We start from the raw sequence: 24999 nt of genomic DNA, 5'->3' as shown, positions 1-24999 counted from the left end.
CTGTAGCTCAAGCCTCCTGAATTTATTCAGCTGCACAATGGCTCTTTTATGAGACACATATGCATCCAGCTTCACCTTATCTCACAACCCTTTAAGGGTGAGGAGTAAATTAGCAGGCATTTCTCCATCAGCTAGCTGCCGTGATATGTCTTCTGCCGCTGGCTCTGATGCCATGCTATTGCCTGCGAAATGAGCCTAATCCTTTACTGGGCAGTTGGCACAAGGTCATAAAAATATCCCCAGAGGTGGTATAATGATGTTTGACTGAGTGCATACTTGAAAGCAGTCGTAGTTATTGTGATATAGTGTGCTCTACGAGGCCTTTTCAACTGGTTTTCTGAGCTGGGTTCTGGGAAGAAGTTCAGCAGGTTGTGGCTCTTTTCTGTCAAAATGAGGTGTAGTTTAATTTACCCCAAAATGTCCATGTAAAGAATGTATCAAAGCAAATGCTGTCAGGGTTTCAAACATATCTTACACTCTTGGTATTTTAGTCTTTTCAAACACGTTTATCGCAACTCCCTTGTAGTTCATGACATGACAGTTTAAGAGTCCTTACTTCCTCCTGTGAGTTCGGCCTTTTTGAATGACTTGCTTCCTACCATCTTATTGTAAAGGATTCTCTATGCAGCCCATCACCACAGTCCCAGATATTTAGAATTTAGTAAAAGAACCCAGATAATCCTGTTAGTTGTCCTCCATTATAAATGCCCCAGGGTTTACTGTTTTCCACAAGAGAGACTTAAAGAAAGACAGCAATGGAGAAAGAGGGAGTAGAGTTTTGTTAAATGGGAGACCCTGTGGCTGCACATTCAGACAGCTTTTAGAGAAGGGTGTCAAAAGGGACAATAAGTGTTTCACTGGTAGCCTAACAGGAAATAGAGCATATGTCCTCTGTCCGACTCCTTAAATCTCAAGTAGATCTTATATGAGCTGAGTTTCCCGCAAAGCCAGTGTCACAGCCTTTCTCCTCCAATCAGCAGTCCAGTGACAGAGTCATGCTGACAGAGATGTTAAGGGGAGGGGCACTTTACACAACCCCTCCTCCAGGAACCTTAAGTTACACCGTCACAGCAAACCCACCGTCCACCAACCATCTACTGTGACCAGCTCCCGCTAATCTGCCTCCATGGTGCTGAATTACTCTTCTTTTCTCTTTTTCCCGTGGCCTCACCCACTGTCCAAACAATCAAACCCTGGCCACAAGCACTCACCCTTATCTGAGCCTCATTATTTTATTCTACAGGCTCCCTGTGGTTTCTCTTTTTGTTTTTTATTCTACATCCTCATCTTCTGTTTCTCTCCAGTTTCTTAATGAAAACCAGCTCAACTTATTGATCTATCTTCTGCTGCAGACACTGAATGTCACCATGAATTTAATGTTGAGGACAATTTTTTTGCCTGCATGAACCCTGATGTGATTGCACCTTAAACTGGTGAAAACATACGTGTAATGTGACTCCATGTGTCCAAGTTTACACGTAGAGTTTATGTCTATCATCTGTAAGAAGTTAGATATAGTTTCAAAACAATTACAGTGGTACCTCTACTTACGAATGTCTCTATATACGAAATTTTCTACTTACGAAACGCCTCAACAGGAAAATATTGCCTCTAGTTATGAAAGAAATTTCGAGTTACGAAAGGTAAAAATACAGAATGGGCTGCTACTCGCAGCTCCCAAAGGTTCCTGAACGCAACATTCTTACAGCTACTCTGCCATTTGCTATTACCTAGCATCCTGGCATCCCATTGGCTAAGAGGGACCTATATGTGTGGCGATAGGTGTCAATGCAGGGTTCTCATCATTTGGCCGTCGACTCATGTTCTGATAATTTTACGCAAATATACTAACTTTTTGAGTATTCGCTATGGACCCAAAGAAAGTGACGGAGAAAAGAGGAAAATAAAAGACGAAGAACAGAGTTTTTTTGTCCATACAAACAAAGCAAGAAATATTAGAAAAGCATGAAAAAGGGATGCTTTTGGTTGATCTCACCAAAGAATATGGCTGTTATGGATCTACAATCGCCACGTTATTAAAACAAAAGGAAGTTTAAGGAGTTTAAGGCATTGCGTGGGTGGTTGGACAAGTTCAAAAGGAGGAGGACTGTAATTCACTCTGTTGTTCGGCATGGTGAGGCAAGAGCGCATGGACCAAAGAGGGCAAAAAAACAATGAGAACAGCAGTTAAAAGGTAAATTTAAAGGTAAAATGACCATCATTTTTATTCTTTATTCTTTGTTTTTTACATTATGCAGAACTCACATTTATAATTTATTGTGTAATATTGCAATTGTAACATGTATTTGTTACATGTTTTAATGCATTTTTATCCTTTATAAAACATTTATGTCTGAATTATGGGGGGCTTGGAACGGATTACGGCATTTGCATGGAAAATGTGTCTCTACTTGCGAAATTTTCTACTTACAAAATTTCTTCCAGAACCAATTAATTTCGTAAGTATAGGTACCACTGTACCTTCAAGCTGAAAGGGAATTTAATCCTTTTCCAGGATTGAGGTGTTGCTGATTGTTGCTCTGGGTAAAAACATTAACAAAGATTTCCATCTGTCTCTCAGTTGGTTCACAATACAAAAGTGTGGTTGTAATTTCCTGCTGGGAAGCAATCATGCTGTAGGGTTTGTTTTTTCTTTTGGCTGGGGTATGGTTGTGCGGCCTCTGTCTGGACACTGGTGCAAAGGATCAAACAGCAGGACTACTGTGGGCAGAGACTGAGGTGTCTGAAACCAGGAGGCCAAGCGTGAATAAGATGAGAGGGGGAGCGAAGCCTAGCGTTGGCCCAGGATCAGTCACAGCAAAGGAAAGATTAAGGTCCCATCATTCCCAGCTGCATCATCATGGCTTTAGTCCGCTCTCCAACTGATATTTGTGTATTTCTGTGTGCGTCACTACCAGTTGACTAAACAGATTTTAAAAATGGAAGCTCAAATGTACACATATCCAAACCCCCCCCCTCGAACACCAGGTCAACAGTATTTCCGGTCATTCCACAGAGATGCAACAGCTACCCTGTTAATAACTGTGATCGAGCCTTTTCTGGTTGGCTTTGGATAGAAGTTTATATGCTCCCCATTCTTCTACTTCACCCTGAGACATGTCGTTTTGGGCCTGTGCCATTCATTGTAATCCCTCTGGTTCCCCTTCCTGTAGTTGACTTCCCTTCTGCCCCGGCTAAATTCTACAAACAAGCGGTATTTTGGCTGGATGTTTGGATCTCAAGGCCATAGTTAACAGTTGTTTCCTTACAGGTCATCCTTCTTACTCTCGTATTCTCTCCTTAACTTCCTCATATGAGTTTTTGCATTGGCAAGCTGCCGAGAGCGCAGGTGGTAGAAAGAGAAAAAGTTGATGGGAAAACGGACTACCCAAGGTTAGCCAGTGATCTCAACTGTAGGATTAATTGTGTAAGAGCCATGTAATGATTGCTGGCATGTCTCCTGAGTGAAATCCTGTTAGTCACTGCACATTGGTCAGGCTAAAGCTGTGCATTTTGTGTATGTGTGTGTATGTGTGAAGGAAGGTGATTCTGATCACACCGGTATTGCAAGACCAGGTGGTGATCTGACAGGTTCTGTTGTCTCAGGATGCTAGCTCCCTCCCACTGTGTTCATATACTTCTTCTCACAGAGATAATATAAGGATTAGAGGAAGAACTGTCCTCATGTAATCCTCAAGTAATTTATTATATTTAGAGACCTGAGTATTTTATTTCAGTACCTTTCCACTACAGATGCCTTGATTGATAGACCACACAGAGAAGATTTATTTTGCTGTGACCAGTGACTGACTGTAGTCTCAGTGTTGCTGGTTGTATGCCTGTGTACAGGCATGCACTGTACAGCGGGTCACATCACCCTTAAAATGAATCACAAGCATGCACACAAGTATGAGCTCCACATGTATCATCATTACTGCGGAATGTATTTACAGCATTGAGGAAAACTCAAATCACAACTATGTGTAAGACCAACACAAGGCCTGTAAGAACAATGCCAAGACCTTCAGAAAAACAAATTTAGACCGCTCAGTCTACTCATTCAGAGGAACATATTTAAGAGGCTGACATTAGCAGAGCAGCGCCTGTGACAGCAGAGAGCTGACAACAAGCTCACTGTCATCTTTCTTAAGCAAAGAAAAAGCATAATTTAGTATCAATACCACCAATTTGACAATGAGACCTAGAAGCTTCTTTTTTGTGAAGAAAACCTATTGAAGTGACCAATACATTTACTGACAAACTACAACCTGTTCTCGTTTCGATTTAGTTGCAATCCACAGTTGAAATCACAGAGCTTCATGGTATCTTTCTTTGCTTCAACTATTTCCTATGATAGCAAAATCCTGCCCTCAATTTAGTTGAGGTTTCAATTAAAGATCTACCCTATAGCCTCCAACAGTTTTTTTGAAATATATAAATACACCAATAAAAAAACACATTTTACAGCGCAGTGGCTCAGAGGTAGAGCATGCGGTAGAGTGGGTCGTGCAATGTTCTTAGATCAGCGGTTCGATTCCCGCTCCCGCCCAAAAAACATCCGGAGGTGAGCTGACAGTAGGAGGTGTCAGCTCACCTTCGGAGCACTGCCAAGGCACCCTTGAGCAAGGCGCCATCCCCCTTACAAGTTGCTCATTTGGGGCGCACCACAAAGGAGCTGCCCGCCACTCTACCTCCTCTGCATGCGTACAGGCCCCCTGTGTGTTTGTTTGTTCAGGGCCTATACACACTAACATATGCATGTGATTGGATTTGTCTGACTAACTAGTGTGCTCTTAATTTCCCTTTTGAGGATTACTAAAGTATATTAAATTAAATTTTTAAAAATATTTTATATGCACAGAAAAATTAATCAATAACCTGAAGTGCTTAGTTTTGATTTTTGTTCTGAGATTTGTTTGAGTGAGACAAGATACTACCATGATGTCTGTGTAGGTTCATCTGTTTCAACAGTGCTCAGTGTTGCCTGGCGTGTGTAAATCACGTCTTTTTGGTTATAATTTATTTAATTTTTAATTTAATATACTGTTTTGATCCCCGAAGGGAAATTAAGAATGCACACTCTAGCTAATGATTCAAACGCATGCATATATATATTAGTGTCTCGTCCAGGGATGCAGCCCTGAATTGTGACGCAGCTTTTCATTGCAAAGGTTGCTTAGAGTAAGAGGTTGGATGCTTCGGTGGAGGTGGACCTTATGATGGGACTGGGCAATAATATACAGCAACAGTGGAGAGATCAGTAACGTAAAGTGGCTGTCATGGTAGCAGAGTTAACAGCATCAACTTTTCAAGTCTGAAACAGATGATTCTCATCTTTTGTCCTCAGTTTCTCCTCACAGGAATCCATTGACTTTACGGCAGTGGGGAAACTACTTCTTAGTCTGTCCTTCGAGCTAACTGTTCTTTGTGGTACATCTTGAATGTCTCCAAAGATTAGATCTGACAGAATTCTCACATGCTTTTCTAAGTATTCAACTACATCATTGAAATGAGCCCTGCTATTAGATCTTTCTAAAATGTCATGAGCCCTATTTTGCCACTGCTCTCCTAGTTTATAAGGTAACTTTGAAACAACCATTCTCATATTGCTTGGCATGTCTAGTTCCTGCATGTAATGAAGCTCTTCCATCACATTTCAACATCAAAGCAAGAATAAAGCATAAGATTGTGAAGCTTTGACATCTTCAGACTTTGTTTGACGTGACCAGGAAGAGGAGAATTGAAAACAATACTGTTCAAGAAGCAGCTACTGTTTTTTTGCTGTAACATCAGATGTCGCTTAAAACTAGAATTTGGTTTCTATAAAATGACAAAAGACCTGAATAAGTTTAGGAACATCTGGTGTTACAAAAATGTCCTATGCACTTTAGTTGATGACTACCTCACTTTTGCAAACTTCCTATTATAATGCACTAAGTTTTATATTGTATTTCCTTTTGTTTATCGGTGTTTAGTGTTTTTGAGTGTTAAGTGTTTTTGAAGTTTCATCTAATGAAAAATTGTAAAATGTTCTAAATGTTCTGAATGTGATTGAAGTTTTTTTGAAAAAAATCTTCTTCTGAAGCACTTTAGTGCTTTTGTCTAATCTAAAATTGTAAAATGTTTGAATGTGATTAAAGTGTTTTTGAAAAAATCAAAAGAAAAACATCAACGCAAGAATAAAGCATAAGATTATAAAGCTTTGACATCTTCAGACTTTATGTTTGGCCAAGCTAAAATCTCTTCAATATATGCAGCGGAGATCTTATACTCATTTCCAAAGTGCTCTTGAAGCACACCCTTTGCCACGATGTAACCACGTTCAGGAGCTATGTGCTGCATACTAATTCCTTTGGCTGTCCTCTTGTAAACTGTTCCAGATAATGTAAGCACTGAACTTTGCTAGCCTTTTCCTAAACTACCGTATTTTCCACACTATAAGGCGCACCTAAAAGCCTAAAATTTTCTCATAAACCCGTAGTGGTGCATTTTATATATGGATTAATATTCATATTAATATTGGTTAAAAACATGATCGCTAAAAAAAAGCTGGTAGTCTGGCTGCCAGTCATACCGCACTCCGCCACCAGAGGAGCACCCTCACAAGGCACTCGGGCCTACGCCGCCTAACAACGGTAGTCAAGGGCCGTCGCCAAAGTCCAGACTCTGACTGAGCTGCTCTCAGACGGTAGAGCAGACTGTAGGAGCACCGGTGATTACGTAGCAAAACATAAGGAACTTTCAACAATTCTATTAATAAAGTTTGACTGACTGACTGACTGACTGACTGATCTCAGTATTTCCTAACTATTTGGCGTCGAAAATAACCCACTTTAAACTTAATTGGTCTTAAAAATGCCATCGTGCTGTCATCTGGAATCTAGTGACGGTCCATTCTATTAGTCTGTGGAAACACACGGAGAAACTGGCATAAAGGTGAATGAAAGACCCTCAAAGCTGAACTTCCAGCCTTTTCTGAAATTTCAAGAGCAGTCACTGCTAGACAAAGGTGCCAATGGGTGTGCTGCAATTGATTTACAAATGTAGTTAATAGCTCTGGGCGGGTGGCGGAGGGGCGCATCAGACTTGTGCATTCTGTCTGCAGCGACGTGCGGTGAGATTCACGGCGGTGAGACACCGATGTTAAAGTCAGTTCTGGGAGTAAAACAGCGTCATATTTGCCAGTAAATTAGCCTGACATTAAAAACTAGTTAAATTGTTTAGGACACACAGCAGCGAATAGCTGCACCTCACCTCCGACTGGACTGCCGATCGATCGAAACAATATTTAATTAATAAACGAATACGAACGTCGGAGCTTAAATATCTGCTTTGAACTTCAGATCAGGAAATAATCCGCTCTGTTCGCACTGACTGCACTCGTAATGAATTTAACCAGTTTTTAATGTCAGGTTTTTTAATATGCGTGTTGACTTCTTTCAACAGGTTTCCTTGATGAGGCTCAGAATGGCATATTGACAAAACAATAGGGGCCATTCAAAGGTAGTCGGGAAGTCATGAATGCAATCATGACTGCCTGAGCAGCGCGACTCTATCTAGTGGACAGATTGCGCAACTACAGCCGCTGCAGTTTATCAAATAAATTTTATTTTTTATTGTGTGTGCGTTATAATCCGGTGCGCCTTATATATGAAATAAATTATAAAACAAATTATTGAGGGTGCGCCTTATAGTCCAGTGCACCTTATAGTGCGGAAAATACTGTACTTGTTCAAATGCTTTAATAAAAGCTCTGTACTAAAATGGATCTCAATCAAATATGGGAATGTCTCGTGGTGGTAGGGACATTAGATGCTGTTGGTGAACAAGGGCAGCTGTAATTTTATTTAGTTTGTGCATGGGGTTGACAATATCTGCAGTTAAATTTTGATCCTGTTGGTAATTTCCAATTGGAGCTGTTCCTTTTTCTTCTTAAATTTTTGTTCCTGTTCCTCTAATGCATGAAACTCCTTTAAAACTGCCATGTGGGCAACAAGTGCAGCTCTTTCAGCTGCTGCCTTCTGCACAGAGGACGCAGTACTTGAATTATTAGTGGTACCACTATGATGTGAACGTTTACCCACATTGGAAACATTGTCATTAGGGTTCACATTGTCACCAATATTATGATCACCAATACCCTCATTCATACACACTTGGTTTTCATAGGTTAACACCCAGTCTTTTGCATACTTGATTAATTCATCATTGAGATCAATGCTTATTTTAGTCTTGCAGCAAAATCTTTTATATATAATTATGCGTGCATGTGACTGTCACTGCTCCTCTCTGGGAACTAAATTGTCAGTCTTTATTAGAATTTCCTATTGTGCCAGAGAGGGAAGTGCTGCACCCCTGTGAGTTACGGGGGAAAGCAAAGGGAGGCAGGGAGAGAAAACACAAACAAAGGTAGTGGATAGACAGGCAGTGCTGTTGGAGTGAAAAAGGTTTAGGCTGTTTTATCCTATCTTAGAACTGATACCTCAACACCAATGTTACAAAACATCAGATTAGTGGAGGTCCTGATAATATAGAATAGGCCACCAGAGGAAATCAGTGTAGGAGGAAGATAGAGGGCATAAGATTGTGATGACTGAATGACTCATCACATTCTGACGAGACCCACTGGTTCTCAATAATTGGACTCGACAGTAGCTGGTAAGCCCTGACCCGACATGCATGTCTGATGAAACCAACACCTAGATAGGCTACCAGAACCCAGCAGGGCCATGCTAGCCGAGCACTCCCACCCCCGGCAGCCAGGAGCATCCAGGAGCCATCACCCGAAGAGCCATCGGGGGCACCGAGAACCAGGTAGACCCAGGGACCACCTCCAGGGCGCACGGCGACCCAAGGGGCACGGGTCAAGGAGGACCCCCACCACCCCACACCCCACCCCACCCCACCACACCCCCCAACCCCCCATCCCCATCCGCCATGCCCACATCCTGCCCACCCCCCCAACCCCAGGAGACAGGAATGCCCCACATAGCCCCAGGGGTCAGCTGCAGTGACCGGGCGACATGTGACCCACCCCCCTACATAGCTCCCCCAGTCCGAGTGTAGGGTCTTGCAACACCACATGCCCGTCATGCCTTCCGCAAGTGCGGGCAGACCAGAGATAGGGGCCACACCAACCCTCCAGATACGGCAGAGATCCCCAGCAGGCCGCAAGCCCCCCCGCGCCGCCGCCCACAGAGGAAAGACCCAGCACACCGCCGGCCATCCCAGGCAGCCCATTCCAGGCCCTATCAGAGGCCCACCGCAGCCAACCCGCCCACAGCCCAGGTCCATCGGGAAACCAAAGGCGACACCATCCCACACCCCAGCGCCCAACAAAGTAAACCGACCACCAGCCACCAAACACATATACCCGGCCAACAGCGGCGGCAAGGCACATGCCACAAAGCCGACATAACGTACCACGCCCGATAGGCCAGCAGGTGAGCAGCGCAGCACCTAAAGGTAAATGGGAGACAGGGTCCGTGGGGGAGAAGCCAAGCCGCCCAGCAACCATCCTGCCCCCAAATGCAGCGACGACTCCGTACCACCCAAGTACCTCCGCACCCACGGGCCATCCTCCCCGCAGCCCGACCACCAAGCCAGGCCAGACGGCCCACACACTGCCCCATCAACAGCCATCAACAACCATCAACCGCCACAATACGCCCGCAACCAAGCCCAACTCCCCAGTAGCCCAAGCCGAGCTGCAGGCCCTGGTCAAGCAGCCTCACACCAGCCATAGGACCTGGAGGGCCGCACCCCACCAGAACCGCCATGTTATGTGGAGTCACCGCTACCCTCCCTGTTATTATGCTTCCTCGATCCCTGACGAGGAAGAAATCTCCCAACCCTGTGCTCCTGTGCTACCTAGTGTGGAATGTGGTGTATTAAAAGTCTGAAGGGAAGCCCAGCGCAGTCCAGACTACTCCAAACTTTTTTTTTACACGAGGGGGCCCTGTGATGTTTGGAGTATCATGCATACATCTTAAATAATTACAGAGCTTAATGAAACCATCAAGTACATTTTGTACCTCTGATTTTTTACAATTTTCAATTAAACCTTGTATTATTTGTCTTGAAGTGCTAGCTTTATCCAACTTAGCTTTTCTATCAGTTTGCAGTCTGTCCAATTTGTCAGTGAGTGCTTTAGCAGAAAGTTTTACCACTCTTTTGCTAGTAAGAGTTTCACTACGGCTGGAACCAATGTCCAATTTGCCAGCGGTATGCACACTCGCACCCGACGCCATGTCCTCGTCTGCAACTCGCTCCTCCATATTTTAATCCCAAACGAAAAAGCTTTCATCAACAGATCAATGCAAAGTCAAATGTTCATCCTGTTCTTTGGCCTATGCATTTGACTTAAGCCATAATGTACATACAAATGGCCATATAAATGTCAGTTGCGCTACTCATACCTCGTCATTGAAGAACTGTATACCGTATTTTACCCAGTGCGGAGATCCCAGCGTATTTGCGCAGTCCTCTCTGGCGTCTCCAATGACAGGTGCGGCACCACTGCAGCCTCTCCCAAGCAGGCGATGTCCTATGCGGCGTCTCCCGAGCAGGCATCTTTTCAATCCGGCGTCACCAATGACAGGTTTAGCCCCACTCCAGCATCCACGCTGCGGTGTACACAGCGCAGGTGTGCACGCAAGATCCAGGTGGTGAAACACATCAAATGCACGGCACCGCTCTTCTTTCTTCCTCGTTTTCCAAATTGCCAATGTGGAGAAAGTCCAATCGTTTCCATTTTCAACCAAAGCTGAAGTTTCTGACTTAATTGTAGCTAAGTCACGCTTGAAGCCACTGAGGTTTCCACCACTCTTTAGTAGTTGACACGTTAATGTGCTTCCTGAATCAATATCCGACATGCCAACCTTTTGCATGAATGTTCCGATTATTCACCATTTAACTTGTCCAATAGTTACATAGTTGATATCGAAACATTACAATAATTGGCGTTCAATGATCACAATCAATACGCAATCAACAGTCAAAAACTATTTATGCTTGCAGGTGAAGAAACTCCACCCAGCCACCAATTAGTTCTTATTTATACCCGTTTACCAGTTATTGCCAGGAGACCCAAAGCATTATTTGGCTCCTACATGCAGTTTTATTTACATTGTTACAATGTAAATCTTTTCGTATTTGTACATGCACCATGGATGCCTACTGTTGGGATGACTCATCCTGTTAACTCACAGCAAAGTTTTCTTCGTTTGATATGGTCCTGGGGGACGAATGCCCCTTATCTGCGTACACCCTCTCCTTTTCTATCATTATACTCTATATCCTTCCTCAGACAGCAGTGAGCGGCTTACCCCCAGAGATGATGAATGGGAGTGGATTGATGGCAGATAGCAGGCCACCTCTAATTGACACCACTGTATCGCTGCATCTCTGGTCTTTGTATTCTCATCCTCCTCCTTTTCTTTTCACAGTGCAGCAATCCATTAAGGCTCAGATTAGTCGCTCTTAAGGAAGAGTATGTCCCTGTATGATCTGTTATAATGACATAAACTCTAAAGGAGATTGCTCAAGGGCTCTCTTCCAGCTAATGTTTTGGAGGTATTGATTGTGTTGCACTGTACTGTTGAATTATGAAGCAGGAGTTTTTGAATTTCCTATATGTTGTCAAGTATGTATAACACTGTTAACACACCATAGCATACATACTGTATGAGAGTGAAATAAGAGTGAGGAAACTGCTGTTTCATCCATTCTTGAGGAGCATGTTTAGTCTTTGTCAGACTCTAAGCAGAAAGATGAATCTTTCTCATTAGAGATTCTAATCAATGGCAGCTAGACAGACAATTTTCTTATTGCTCAGAACCACACCCCTTTTAATTTTAATAACTTGGCAAAAAAGTATGTCTGTTTTCCAGGAGGGACCTGCATGCCGAGGTTGTGGGAATAGGGAAAGAGATCGTAAAAAACAAAAAGTGCAAACTTTTGACTCATCAGAAGGACTGAAGATCAATCAGGGCTGTGTAGGTTTGAAGCCTAAGTAGGACTGGCCAATCAATGGGGAGCCACTCACTTCTAGAGTATTCAAGGATGTGAAGAAACAAGGAGTCTGCTTTCACATGATGTCTCTTGTGTGGACAACACTAAAACACCTCCTGTCGCCTCCCCGGCCTTCACTCTGTCTTTCACTCCTGTTAAGAGGAATTGATCAAAAATGTTCAGGCTGTTTCATTTTGTTTCATCATTTTTGTGCATGAGGTGAATTTGTAAATACTGAACTGTAGTCAAAAAATCTATTTTTTATTTGTCTTTTTCATGGCTTTGATCTTGTATTTTTGGTTGTGATTAATTGGGGTAAAGAAGTTAAAGCCTTTTGAACAGAAATGTATGTGTCTGAGGGTTTTGTTTCATGTATGAATGAAAAGATTTTGCTCATGCAGTCAAGTTGCAAGGTTTTAAGCACATGAAGTTTGTTATCAGATCTCAAAGACGCTGACTTGTTTCATTCAAATTTTTATATTTATTCTTTTTGTGGCTTATCTGTCTGTTTAAGAGAGAAGGACATAATTTAGCTTTTATAATACACATATTCAGAACGAACATGGTAGGAATTGTAACCTAAAAACAGACTCGACTAATGAATTCAATCTTAAAGAGTAGTGAGGAAACGCTGTTTGATTTTATGTGATGTTGCTTTATGCGGTGTTCTCAGCTTCAGTGTTCAGATCTGTTTGGAGGACGGACAGATCTCTTCAGGTTAGATAACCACCAAATATCAACCTCTAGATTAATGAACTCCTTGAATCCTGACAGTGACAGAACTACTTCATCATCTCTACAGCCTCATCAGACTGTTCTTGGTCCTTCTATAAATTTACATATTATGTTTTGAAGCCTCCCAGTTGGTGAAATGTAATGCAATGCAGTAATGTAGTTCTTTCATCTTTATCTAAACTAAGCAGCAGGGTACTTTTTCAACCAGCTGGATTTTGTACACAGTAGTGTGAATCATTGCCATTACTGCAACTCAAAGACAACCTCAACGAACTACAAAGGCGCAGGTTGTATAAATCCTTCAGCCTTCTTCAGAGCCAAATCCCTGTTTGTTTGACACCTCAGCCTTTCCACTAACAGTGGCTGAACAGAAGCGATTTAACTGGCAAAACTCTTAAAGCTATATTCCTCTCATCAGAAGTGGGGTCTAGTTCTTGGCAGAACACCTGAGACCTAGCAATGAGATAAATATTTTGCTGTCTTTGTCATTTATTCAGTGCACGGAACAGCTAACTCTCTAGATAAAGCTGGGTCTGAGTAGATAGCCTCATAAAAGTGTGTACTCTGTTCTGGGTGGTCTTGTGTTTTTTATGATCCTTTTTATAATAAGCAGAATATAACTCTTCCCTATACATACCGTTTTGTGTGTCGATGTGTCACTTGGTGCTTCTGTAGATTTTAGCTGTGAGATGATTTGATCCAGCTGCTTTTAGCCCACAACTGTAAAGTAGATCTTAAAATGACCAGTCAGACCTTAATGATCATGACTCTCCTATTGGTTGATACAAAACCCTTCCAAAAGATTTGATTGTAATGAATCTTCCATCCTGTCTCTTTACACATTCTTTTTCATTCTGTCCTGTCGCTTTAGTATTCATCTCTCTGACATCAGCCATTAACTCACTGCGCTGCACTTCTTCTGCCCTTGAGTAAAGGGTATCCCTTCCCGAGTCTCCTCGACTCAGAATCAGCATCGTGTTCCCCCGGGAATAGCAGACAGCCATGCTATCCCACGGCCAGACAGGTTTTAAATCATTTATTTAGGGGCTGTAATGTCAAGTTCAACTCCATTCTTCCTGAGTGCTCACAGAAATGGAGTGAGCAAGGAAAGTGAATGAGAGACATCACATTGAGCTTGGATCAGAACACCAGGTTATCAGGGGGCCTTGGAGGATCCCTCCTTCCTCTCTTCTAATCACACATAGAGTGATGCTGTTTTTATTACATGCAACATAGCTGTTTTGACGTTCTCTCCTTAAACATCAAAAGAATTAGGTGTATGTGTCCAGATCTCAGAGAAGTGACTATGACCACTAATTCTGTAAAAAAGGAAGACAGATACATCATGAGTTGCAACATTATCACGTATAATACAGTACATCGTGTAGTAATAGCTTAAGCACAATGTGTGTTAAATGTCTCATGAACATCCATCCATCCATCTTCCGATCATCTCATCTACAGCTACTTCTGTGCCTTGTGGGTCAAATGTTTGCCGGAGCCTATCCTGTCTGGCTCTATCTCAGAGGGGGGTACACCCCGGTCATGTTACCAACACATTGCAGGGTCACACATAGACAGACAACCTTGAGCTACTTGTTTCTGGAGGTGAGAGTAAGCTGGAGAACCCGGAGGGAACCCTCACAGACACGGAGAGAACAAACCCTGCCTAGGAAGGACTCGAACCTGAAACCTTCTTGTTTTGAGGCAACAACGCTACCCACTGTACCACTATGCTGCCCCCTCGTGAACATTTGCATTCAGTTTTATTTATCTATCACAAATAGACTTGGCACTAGGAAAAATAAATATTCCATCCATACATTGGAGATAAGACGATCACAACCATCTAATCTACAAGGTCTTATCTGCCTAGAATGTAAATTGTGCCAGTGTGACAAGGACAGATAGGTGATAGATTGACTTGTATTCCTTATAAAACTGCAACAGGCAGCCAATGACATTGGTGTAGAGCCTGCATGGACCATGAGAACTCAGACAGACCTTGCATCCCTCTGTCTTGCTGGAACAGTCTGCCTAATAATTATCTGTACATTCAGTCGTCAGGGGCTTCTTATAGTGAGAGATTCACAAATAAATAGCAAGAAAATCTTATTTGCTAGTCTTCTCAAAACTCCTTACTCCCTACCTGTAGGGACTTCTTCAGTCTTGTCACCCAGTAGTGTTCATGTCTGGATTGGCCCTGACATCTGTCTGCATCTACATGTGTAGACCATCACAGTATGTTGAAGTTATTATGGCTGAATTTTTGTGGTGCACAAATGTAAAAGTTGCTGCAGGGAGGAATGTGAGATGGCACTTTCTTCTGTCTTCTCACAATGGACAGACCGCTTTTATCATTTGTTAAAGAAGAAAGCACTGAAATGTATGCTTCTTTTACATAATGTCTCCTAGCCCTGGGTCATTTCACTCAGTTATGAGCCTTAAAACAAAATAACAGGCTATCCAACTACAGCTACTTACAGATCCATTTGAAAACCTCCGCCCACTTGAACATTTGTACAGTTATATTGCTTTTTGAATTACGTCAAGCAGGACAGGCTTTCCAGTTGATTTTGTTAAAGACCATTTCACTGATGTGTGTGTTTGCTGAAATGATTTCCTTTAATGATAAGGGAGGCTGCTTTAAGTACTTCTAAACAGTTGAAGGTGTTCAGTAATGTCGCTGCAGCAAATATGCTATATTAGCAGTGGAATCAGAATGTTTCTGACCTGGCTTGCGCTCCACTGCTGTGTTTCTATGTATGCAGAACAAGGGCTCAGGGCTGTTTCTCCAGGGGACATGGAGGTGGGAGCATTGTGGGAATAGGGAAAAGGATCAGAAACAAAAATATTGCAAACTTTCGACTGATCAGAAGGACTGAGGATCAATCGTTGCTGTGTGGGTTTCAAGCCTAAGTAGAACTGGCCAATCAATGGAAAGCTGTTCACTTGTTAGTGTCTTCAAGGATGTGAAGAAAACAAGCAGTCTGCTTCCACATGGTGTTGCTTGTTATGTGTAAAGAAAGTGTAGAACAACACTGAAGCCCCGTCCAAACGATAACAGACTTTTTAAAAACGCAACTTTTTTGTTGCGTTTACGCCTTCCGTCCACACGACAACGCAGATATCCGGAACGAAAACGCAACTTTTTAAAAAAGCTGGCTGAGGTGGATTTTTAAAAAAACGCTGGGTCTGCTTTGTTGTGTGGACGGCGTATCCCCGGGACTTTTTAAAAACGCTGACGTCTTACCTGCTACGAAAACCGCTGTGATGTCATATTTTATATTTATATTTATTTATATTATATATATTTATATATATATATATATATATATATATATATATATATATATATATATATATATATATATTTATTTTATGACAACAAACACGGGCCCATAAAATAAAATAAATAAAATAAAATTTGACTCAATACTGCCACCACATGGTTTGGCATGCTTATAGCCATCTTCGAAAATGCAGTGGTGCGTTTATGTGTGGACGGAGAATCGTTTTCAATGCTTTTTATTAAAAAGTTGCGTTTTTAAAAAAATCGGTCATCGAGTGGACGGGGCCTAAAACACCTCTTCCTGCCGCCTCCCCAGCCTTCACTCTGTCTATGCCTCCTGTTGAGAGGAATTGATCAAAATATTGAGCTGGCGTCATTTTGCTTTTCCTGTTTTTTGAGGTAAATTTACAGACAAAGTTTATTGACAGAAAGCACATGAGGGTCTCTGTGTTCCGATCATGTATTTTTACATTAATATGAATTTTGGTCAAACAGCAAAAATTAACTGATAGCCCTATGAACAGAAATTAATTGTTTTTTGTCTCATTGAAGAATAAAAGAGACACTCAAATTAATTACCCATTTGCGATGAAAGTACACACAATAAAAAGTGATGAAGTGTCATTTTGTAGTCAGTATGAAACTACCTTTTTTTCTCTTTTAAAGAAATCGGAAGTTTTCATGACCCTGTCAAACTCGGCCCCTCTCCTCCCTCTCCATTACATCTGTTATCCTCTCCTGGCGCCGTGCTGTTTGGTTATCAATGATTGTCTCAAATGCTTTCCTTTCCTTCTCCATCACAAGAGCTGTAATGGTGTCACACTCATTCACAGCAGGGTGGTTCCACCGGGGCATTGCTCTTTGAGCCTCTGACTTCATATCGCTTTCCTTCAGCAGGAAATGCAATGGGAAGCACACACTCCTCACACATTCACACAGGGTCAGGTGGGGTTTGAGGGACTCGGTACTCACTTTCATCCATAGCCCTTGGACACGTTCTCTTCAAATCCATGGCCTCCCAATAAAATATGAATCAAAACCAGTCCTCCAGGCTTTTTCTTGCCTTGAAAGAAAGTCTAACTGAATTTGAAGTCTCAAGAGGTGAAGAGTTGCTGGCTATGCTACATTACTTTGTTTGGATATAATCAGGGCCAAACAAACCATGGGCTTTCAGGACTAGAAAGTAGAAAAGAAATATCTTTTTGGGTTTTTTTTACATTGCAGGCAAGATTGCATGGAATAAATTTTCATTTAAGGGGTCTGTTTTGAGAAATTTTGTATAAGGGGCTTGCATTGTGTCCTGCTTAGTCAATGTGGGGCTGCGTTGATTTAACATATTTTGCATGATCAACATTATTAACACAATTAATGTGCATTGCATATGCAGGATCACACTATAACCTTTTCCTTTGCCATTTGTTCATTTACTTTAATCTCTCTATAAATCATGTTGTTGTGTAGAATCATAAATAAATAGAATAACAGAGCCATAGATAATTGGATTTTTATCTACGGGGATGAATATCTTCAGCATGGTTAGTCGATAAATAATAGAAGCGATCATTTATTTTGAAAATGCTGCCTCATAATTTCATATTATTCTATCTTCAGAGTGATTTTCATTTTTTCTTGTTTCAGTACAATAAACATCCACTTTTTTTTCTCGTCATCTCAGTGCATTTAGTGATGTTGTTTCCCACACAGTGTTTGGTTTTTGTTTTTAGCACTAAATGTATTTAATACTTTTAATCTGCATTGTTCCTATTTATAACATGTTTTTTTCTTGTGCATTCTACTGGAATTAGTAATATTGTCTCTATTAAATATCTTTTTATTTATGTAGTGATTATGTAGATGTTATCCTATTTCTCTCCAAGCTGTCACATACCTGGAAGATGAAAATCCAGTCGTTGTTTCATCTTTGCTTAACTTCTCTTTTTTCTCTCTGTCTGTGCAGGAGCAGAGCCCCAGTAACGCTACATCCCTGGCTATGATGCAGGAGCCACAGGAGATGGTGGAGGAGACGGTCACCATCGAAGAGGACCCTGGCACCCCCACCTCCCATGTCTCGGTAGTCACCTCTGATGACGGCACCACACGCCGCACAGAAACCAAGGTAGGTTGGTGGAGGGCTCACAACTGATTTGGTAGTGAATAAAATAGGATGTTAAATGTGTAGCTGTTTATTCCTGGGTACAACTCACTTCATGGAAGACAAATCAACTCAAAGATAAACAAGTTTTAATATACTTACGAGGAGAGTGTGTTCATTGGAAAAGAGAGAGAAGAGGAACTTGTAACTATGACAGGAAAAGGTAGAGAGTCGGTTGACATGATGCAGAGGAGGAAAGTAGACATACTGTGTGTCCAAGAGACCAGGTAGCAAGGTAGCAAGGCTAGAAGTTAGGAGCAGGGTTTAAATTGTCCTATCATGGTGTAGATAGGAAGAAAAATGGAGTAGGAGTTATCTTTAAGGAGGAGTTTGTTAGAAATGTCCTGGAGGTAAAAAGAGTGTGAGAAAGAGTGATGAGTCTGAAGCTAGAAATCAAAGGTTTGATGTTCAGTGTTCTTAGTGGGTATGCTCCACAGGTAGGATGTGAGCTGGAGGAGAAGGAGAAATTCTGGTTGGACTTTGATGAAGTGATGCAGAGCACACCTAGAAGTGAGTTAAGACAGGCTCTGGGTGGTCAGGAGGTGTTTCCAGATGACTGGACAACTACAACTAATGTGATCAGGGAGACAGATAGGAGAGTATTTGGTGTGTCATCTGGAAGGAAAGTAGATAAGACTTGGTGGTGGAATAACGAGGAATAGGAGTGTATACAGAGAAAGAGGTTAGCTCAGAGGAAGTGGGACACTGAGAGGACAGGAGTACAGGGAGATGCAGTGTAAGGTGAAAGTAGAGGTAGCAAAGGACAAACAAGGGGCTTATGAGGACTTGTATGCTAGGTTTTACAGTAAGGAGGGGGTGACCGATCTATACAGGTTGGCAAGACAGAGAGACAGACATGGGAAGGTTGTGCAGCAGGTTAGGGTGATTAAGGATAGGGATAGAAGTCTATTGACAGGTGCTTGTAGTGTGATGGGAAGATGAAAAGAGTACTTTCAAGAGTTGATGAATGAAGAAAATGAGAGAGAACAAAGACTAGAAGAGGTTGCTGTTGTGGACCAGGAAGTAGCAAAGATTAGTCAGGATGAAGTGAGGAGGGCATGTAAGAGGATGAAGAGTGGAAAGACAATCGGTCCTGATGATATACCTATGGAGGTATGGAAGTTTCTAACAGAGGTGGCAGTAGAGTTTCTGACTGGGTTGTTCAACAGGATCGTGAGTAGATGCCCGAGGAATAGAGGAGAAGTGTGCTGGTGCCCATTTTTAAGAACAAGGGAGATGTGAAGAGTTGTGGCAACTACAGAGGAATAAAGCTGATGAGCCATACAATGAAGTTATGGGAAAGAGAAGACTAAGTTCAGAAGTAGACTACTAAGTAGACTAACTTAGTAGACTAAGTTCAGAAGTGAGCATTTGTGAGCATTTGTGAGCAGGAATATGGTTTCTTGCCAAAAACGGAGTACTACAGATGCAGTATTTGCTTGGAGGATGTTTATAGAGAAGTACAGAGAAGGCCAGATAGAGCTGCATTGTGTTTTTGTAGATCTGGAGAAAGCTTATTACAGAGTGCCCAGAGAGGAACTGTGGTATTGTATGAGGAAGTCTGGAGTGGCAGAGAAGTGTGTTAAAGCGGTGCAGGACATGTATGAGGACTGTAAGACAGTGGTGAGGTGTGCTGTAGGTGTGACAGAGGAGTTCAAGGTGGAGGTGGGACTGCATCAGGATCAGCTTTGAGCTCCTTTTTGTTTGCTATGGTGAAGGACAGGCTGACAGACGAAGCTAGACAGGAATCTCCATGGACTATGATTTTTGCAGATAACATTGTGATCTGTCATGAGAGCAGGGACCAGGTGGAGGAGAAGCTAGAGAGTTGGAGGTTTGTCCTGCAAAGGAAAGGAATGAAGGTTAGCCGCAGTAAGACAGAGTACATGTGTGTGAATGAGAGGGACCCAAGTGGAATAGTGAGGTTACAGGGAGAAGAGATCAAGAAGGTGGAGGATTTTAAGTACTTAGGGTCAACAGTCCAGAGCAATGGAGAGTGTGGAAAAGAGGTGAAGAAGTGTGTACAGGCAGGATCGAACGGGTGGAGAAGAGTGTCAGGTGTGATAGAAGATCTTCAGCTAAAATGAAAGGAAAGGTGTACAAAACTGTGGTGAGAGCAGCGATGTTGTCTGGTCTAGAGACAGTGTCACTGAGGAAAAGACAGGAGACAGAGCTGGAGGTAGCAGAAATGAAGATGTTGAGGTTCTCTCTGGGAGTGACCAGGATGGATAGGATCAGGAATGAGTACATCAGAGGGACAGCACATGTTAGAGGTTTTGAAAATAAAGTCAGAGAGGCCAGACTGAGATGGTTTGGACATGTCCAGAGGAGAGATAGTGAATATATTGGTAAAAGGATCCACCTTTTTTTTTTTTTAACTGCCAGGCAGAAGGCCTACATGAAGACCAAAGAGGAGGTTTATGGATGTAGTGAAAGAGGACATGAAGGTAGTTGGTGTGAAAGAAGAGGATGCAGAAGGCATGGTTAGATGAAGGAAATTGATTCGCTTTGGCGACTCCTGAAGGGAAAAGTCGAAAGGAAAAGAAGATTATACTTATATAACGATAAAACTTAGCGGGTCATCTCACTGGAACACAACTCAGACTGATATAAGGTATGTTGATACAAAATACAGTGGTATTGCTACTATATGACCAGTATAGGTCAGTGGAGAGATATCCTTGTTATATCCTACGCTTACCTCAGCATAGATCATGTTTTTATGCCTCTATGATAGTTATGTCTTTGTGTTAACACGAAGTTGTTAGTATAAAGTCGTACATGCTACGCTGCAACTTTTTGCTTCTTGTTTCGAAAGATAAATACATCTTTCCTAGTTCTTATTTTCCTTGAATTCTCAACTGGAAAAGTCTGCTCGAACATACTTAAGTCTAATTTTAATGGTTCTTAATGAGTGACATGGAGACTCTGCAAGACAGCAAGGTCTTTTTGTCCAAAGCAATCAGTACTTTAATGTCACACTGACAAGTTTGCATCCCATTTAGCAGCTCATGGTAATCGATAGAGTGACTCTAGTGTCAGGAGGAGGGATCCCATCACTGTTTATATTTCCCAGTGGGTGTTAGCTGGTATCGCCTATCAATCATGTGAGAATTTGACATATCTGTCAGGTGGAGTGAACTCTTTCTGTTTCTCATGCACACTCTCACAAACTTGCTTTGCTTGCTTTGTGTGTAATACACCTGTAAAGAGCTTAATAAATCTTTTTTCAGCGGTAGTACAGGTATAGTTTATACTAGAGTATATAGTACTAGCGAGAACCTGTTGAAATTACACAATAAAACAATAATATCAGACTTTGTTTGATTTTATTTTATTTTTCATCGCTGTCACAAGAGAACAAACCGTTGTGTCAGACAAAATCGTAACGCTTCCGTGTGTGTGGGACAGATGAACGGGAAGACGAAGGCCGCTTCGGCGTTGCGGTCCGGCCATCCGGGTACATGGCGGCTTCGTGAGTTTGGTGAATAAAGCATCGGGGTTCCACACAAGAATATAAACCGCTATGTTTGACAAAGTCAAAACGGCTCCTTTGAGAGACATGGAGAAATGTGAAGACTGCGGCTAGCGGCCCGAACTTCCAGGTAGACGCCGGCCAAAACTACACAAGAAAACGTTTGTTTTCTTGTGTACAATGTATTTGTATTATATGTCAATGGACATTAAACAGAAAATAGAGTATTTTTTGTGGTGACAGCTGTTTATTTAAGTCCACGATGCTTTCAGGAGCTTGGTTCACTTGATTTCTTGATCGGTTGGGCACTTGATTGACAGGTAGTGAGTGGAGTTAAAACGTGACACAGTGAGGTTTTGAAGTGAGATTATTCAAATATATAGGTGGGAAGATATTCTAATGTTATTTACTGAGTTTTTTTATTATTATAATTTATTATTATGAGTTTCACATTTATTACAAAAATATTGTAGAATGATTTGTAAATATTTATTTTTTCACAAACACAATGTGACACTTTTTTGTAGAAAAAGTTGCAGTGTCAATTTTTTCTAATATTGTGAATTTTTTTTTGTCTTTTATGTAATGTTTAGTGATCTAGACTAATGTTAGCCATTACCTGTTAAGCTTTGAAATGCTCCTTGTAGATTGCGTCTCTATGATCTGCTGTATAGATCTGATTTTCATTTTACCACATGCGAGCATGACACCTTAGCAATTGTGTTGCTGCAGCAGAGAGATCTCTTAAAGCTCCTTGGCTACAAAAACCCCCCACACGTTCCCTTTGAACCATTTAATATTTCTAAATAATGGTTATTGATTATCGCTTCCAAACTGCACAAGCTCTACTCCCAGACTTCCACCCTGAAGAACTCTAAATCCCGTAATCCTGTAGCCCTTAGAGGTTTCATCCCCATCTTGTGATTTTTTTTTTTATTATTGTGTCATTATACCCAGACTCCTGTTGTGTTCTCCTTGTTTTGTGCTTCTTAGAAGCTCCTTTGTTGATTTGTCCTCTGTTGTGTTTTTTGTTTTTCTGAAAGGACTATTCAGCTAACATGAAGGTAAGAAGACCTCGTTACCCTTTGACGTCTCTCACCACATTCCTATTTTATACACCAGTCAGCCATAACATTATGACCACCTGCCTGATATTGTGTAGGTCCCCCATTGGCTGCCAAAACAGCCCTAACCCTTTGAGGCACAGACTCCACTGGACCTGTGACAACCCTCTCCATTTGTTGCTGCTTTTGGTGGTGGTCAGCATGGGTACCTTGTCTTTCTTGTAGCTATGCAGCCCCTTAGGCAACAAACTGCACTGCACTGTTTTCCAACACCCCTCTATCAAAACCAATATTAATTGTTTGAACCACAGCAGGTCTTCCGTTGGATCCAACAGCCTTGCTCGTGACTTGTCATCACATTTTTCTCCCTTGGACCACTTTTGATAGATACCAACAGACTGGGAATACCCCGCAAGAGCTGCAGACATGGAGATGCTCTGACCCAGTGGAACAGCCATCACAGTTTGGCCCTTATCAAACTCATAACTAGTAACCCATTAGTTTACTGTTTTTTACTTCCACCCTCTAAGACCCACTGTTTTTTTTCTGTTGGTGTTGCCTCTTATGAATTATATCTTACTTGCTCAGCACCAGCAACATGTTAAAGATCTGACACAGGTATTACTGAGAGAAAGGGAATCGAACATTGAGACATATTTTGGTTCATTTTGCCAACTGTAGCTTGAATAATAAGAATCATTCATGCATGATGTGGATATGCTCCCTAAAGTTTTTTTTTTTTTAAATATGGTCAATCTAACATGAAACGGGAGTTGGAAGCTCTTCCTTCCTTTCAGCTTTTGCTTTCTGAGAGAAACCCTGTTTATTAGGCTAACTGCTGGGGCTTCGGCTGTAGATGTGGATACAGCAGCTGCAGACTTCCAGAGGAGCAGAGAGCTGTGTGGAGCTCCTACTCCAGGGGTTGTGAAACTGTAATTAAAAAGCCTGGTCTAATCCCTCATCGGGGAAGGCCCATTGCCCTCCAGCCTGTTTACTGCGAGGGGATTGGCCACACACACTCAGTCACACTTGCTTGATTTTATGCATTCATACACAAAACTTTGCACACAAACATGCAGTAAAACATTACACTAATCAAGAGCTTCGATGCTGAGTAGGGAGAGGGGAATGATGCTCCTGTATCCTCCTGGGAGGAGAGATCGAGTGTTTTCTGGAAAGCAGATTAATATTTGACTTGAACTGCAGAAGACGCGTCTAGGCAGTGGCAAACGACTTCTTCACTTCCCTCTTTGTCTTCTCTTCCTCAGTACATCACTTCTCCCTGACTCACTTTCATGTGTTGTTTTTCACCCGCACTCCTTTTCCATCTCCCTCTTCATTTCACAGCAACTCACAGTTTTATTTATGTTCTTATCTTTCCTTTTGAACCGAAGACTTGCCATACTGTCTAATGCTAACTCATTTCTTTCCCTTGATGGTTATACCCCATCTGACTAGTAGAAGATGAAACAGCGCAGCTTCTTCTATCTTCCTGAATTGCACGCCAAAAAGTTTTTAGGTGGTAAACATGTTTCTGGCTGATTTAGTAGCAGCAGCATTTCTTGTTTGAATACTGAGGGGAGAACAGAAATAAGGTGGCAGGGCAGAGCTACTGTATATGAGAGAGTGAGAATGAAAGAGACACAAGGATGTTGTATACACAAGGATGCGTTTGTGTTACGGGGTCAGGTTAAGTTTAAGTTTCTAAAATATTAAGTAGGAAGTTCAAATGCAGTTTATGTGAAAATCATAGAAATTGTAGTTGAACTGATTGAACTACTAGTTCTTTCAATCAGTTCTCCTCAAAATGAATTAAACTTGACCCACAATGCTTCTATATGACTGAGCACAGGTTGCTCAATTAGATCAGCCTTTGTCCTGCTCTGTCCCAGGATGCCATGTGTTCCCTTGGCTATCATCCAGTCTTGTTTTCCTGCTGGCAGACATTGTGAATGGAGCAGCAGTGACGTCGGAGGCAGAACTCAGCTAGCCCAATAAAAGCAGCATTCCTCCACTTTATTTAGGGTATGAGCTAATGAGAATTCAGGCAACCCACACAAACAGATAACCCTTTTTACCACCCTGTATACACTGTCGATTCAGCCACCAGTGGGCAGGAGAAAGTTTGTAGGGTGTAGCTATTATGGAAAAAGAAAGTGACATAGACATCCATTTTGTTTCTTTCAGTCACTTTCTTGGACACCGTATTCTCTGTCACACTGTGAACAGCCTCTATTGAACATTGCCATTTTGAGGCGCCAGTGTTTTA

At 41.9% G+C, this 24999-nt stretch overlaps 1 protein-coding gene across 8 annotated transcripts in view; it reads left to right on the top strand.

Annotated features, from left to right (window-relative positions):
- arvcfb (ARVCF delta catenin family member b) overlaps nucleotides 1-24999 on the top strand; it is a 239866-nt gene that overhangs the window by 144059 nt on the left and 70808 nt on the right. For 6 of the 8 annotated variants that reach the window (XM_068309954.1, XM_068309947.1, XM_068309951.1 and 3 more), the window contains 2 exons: nucleotides 17997-18155; nucleotides 22710-22730. In XM_068309954.1, the coding sequence (XP_068166055.1) occupies nucleotides 17997-18155; nucleotides 22710-22730 (180 nt within the window). The remainder of the gene's footprint in view (nucleotides 1-17996; nucleotides 18156-22709; nucleotides 22731-24999) is intronic. The other 2 variants (XM_068309950.1, XM_068309949.1) reach the window with 1 other exon arrangement.

The sequence above is a fragment of the Antennarius striatus genome, chromosome 3, assembly GCF_040054535.1.
Source record: "Antennarius striatus isolate MH-2024 chromosome 3, ASM4005453v1, whole genome shotgun sequence".
In the NCBI taxonomy this organism is placed as follows: Eukaryota; Metazoa; Chordata; class Actinopteri; order Lophiiformes; family Antennariidae; genus Antennarius; species Antennarius striatus.
This window is presented reverse-complemented; position numbering and strand designations above follow the sequence as displayed.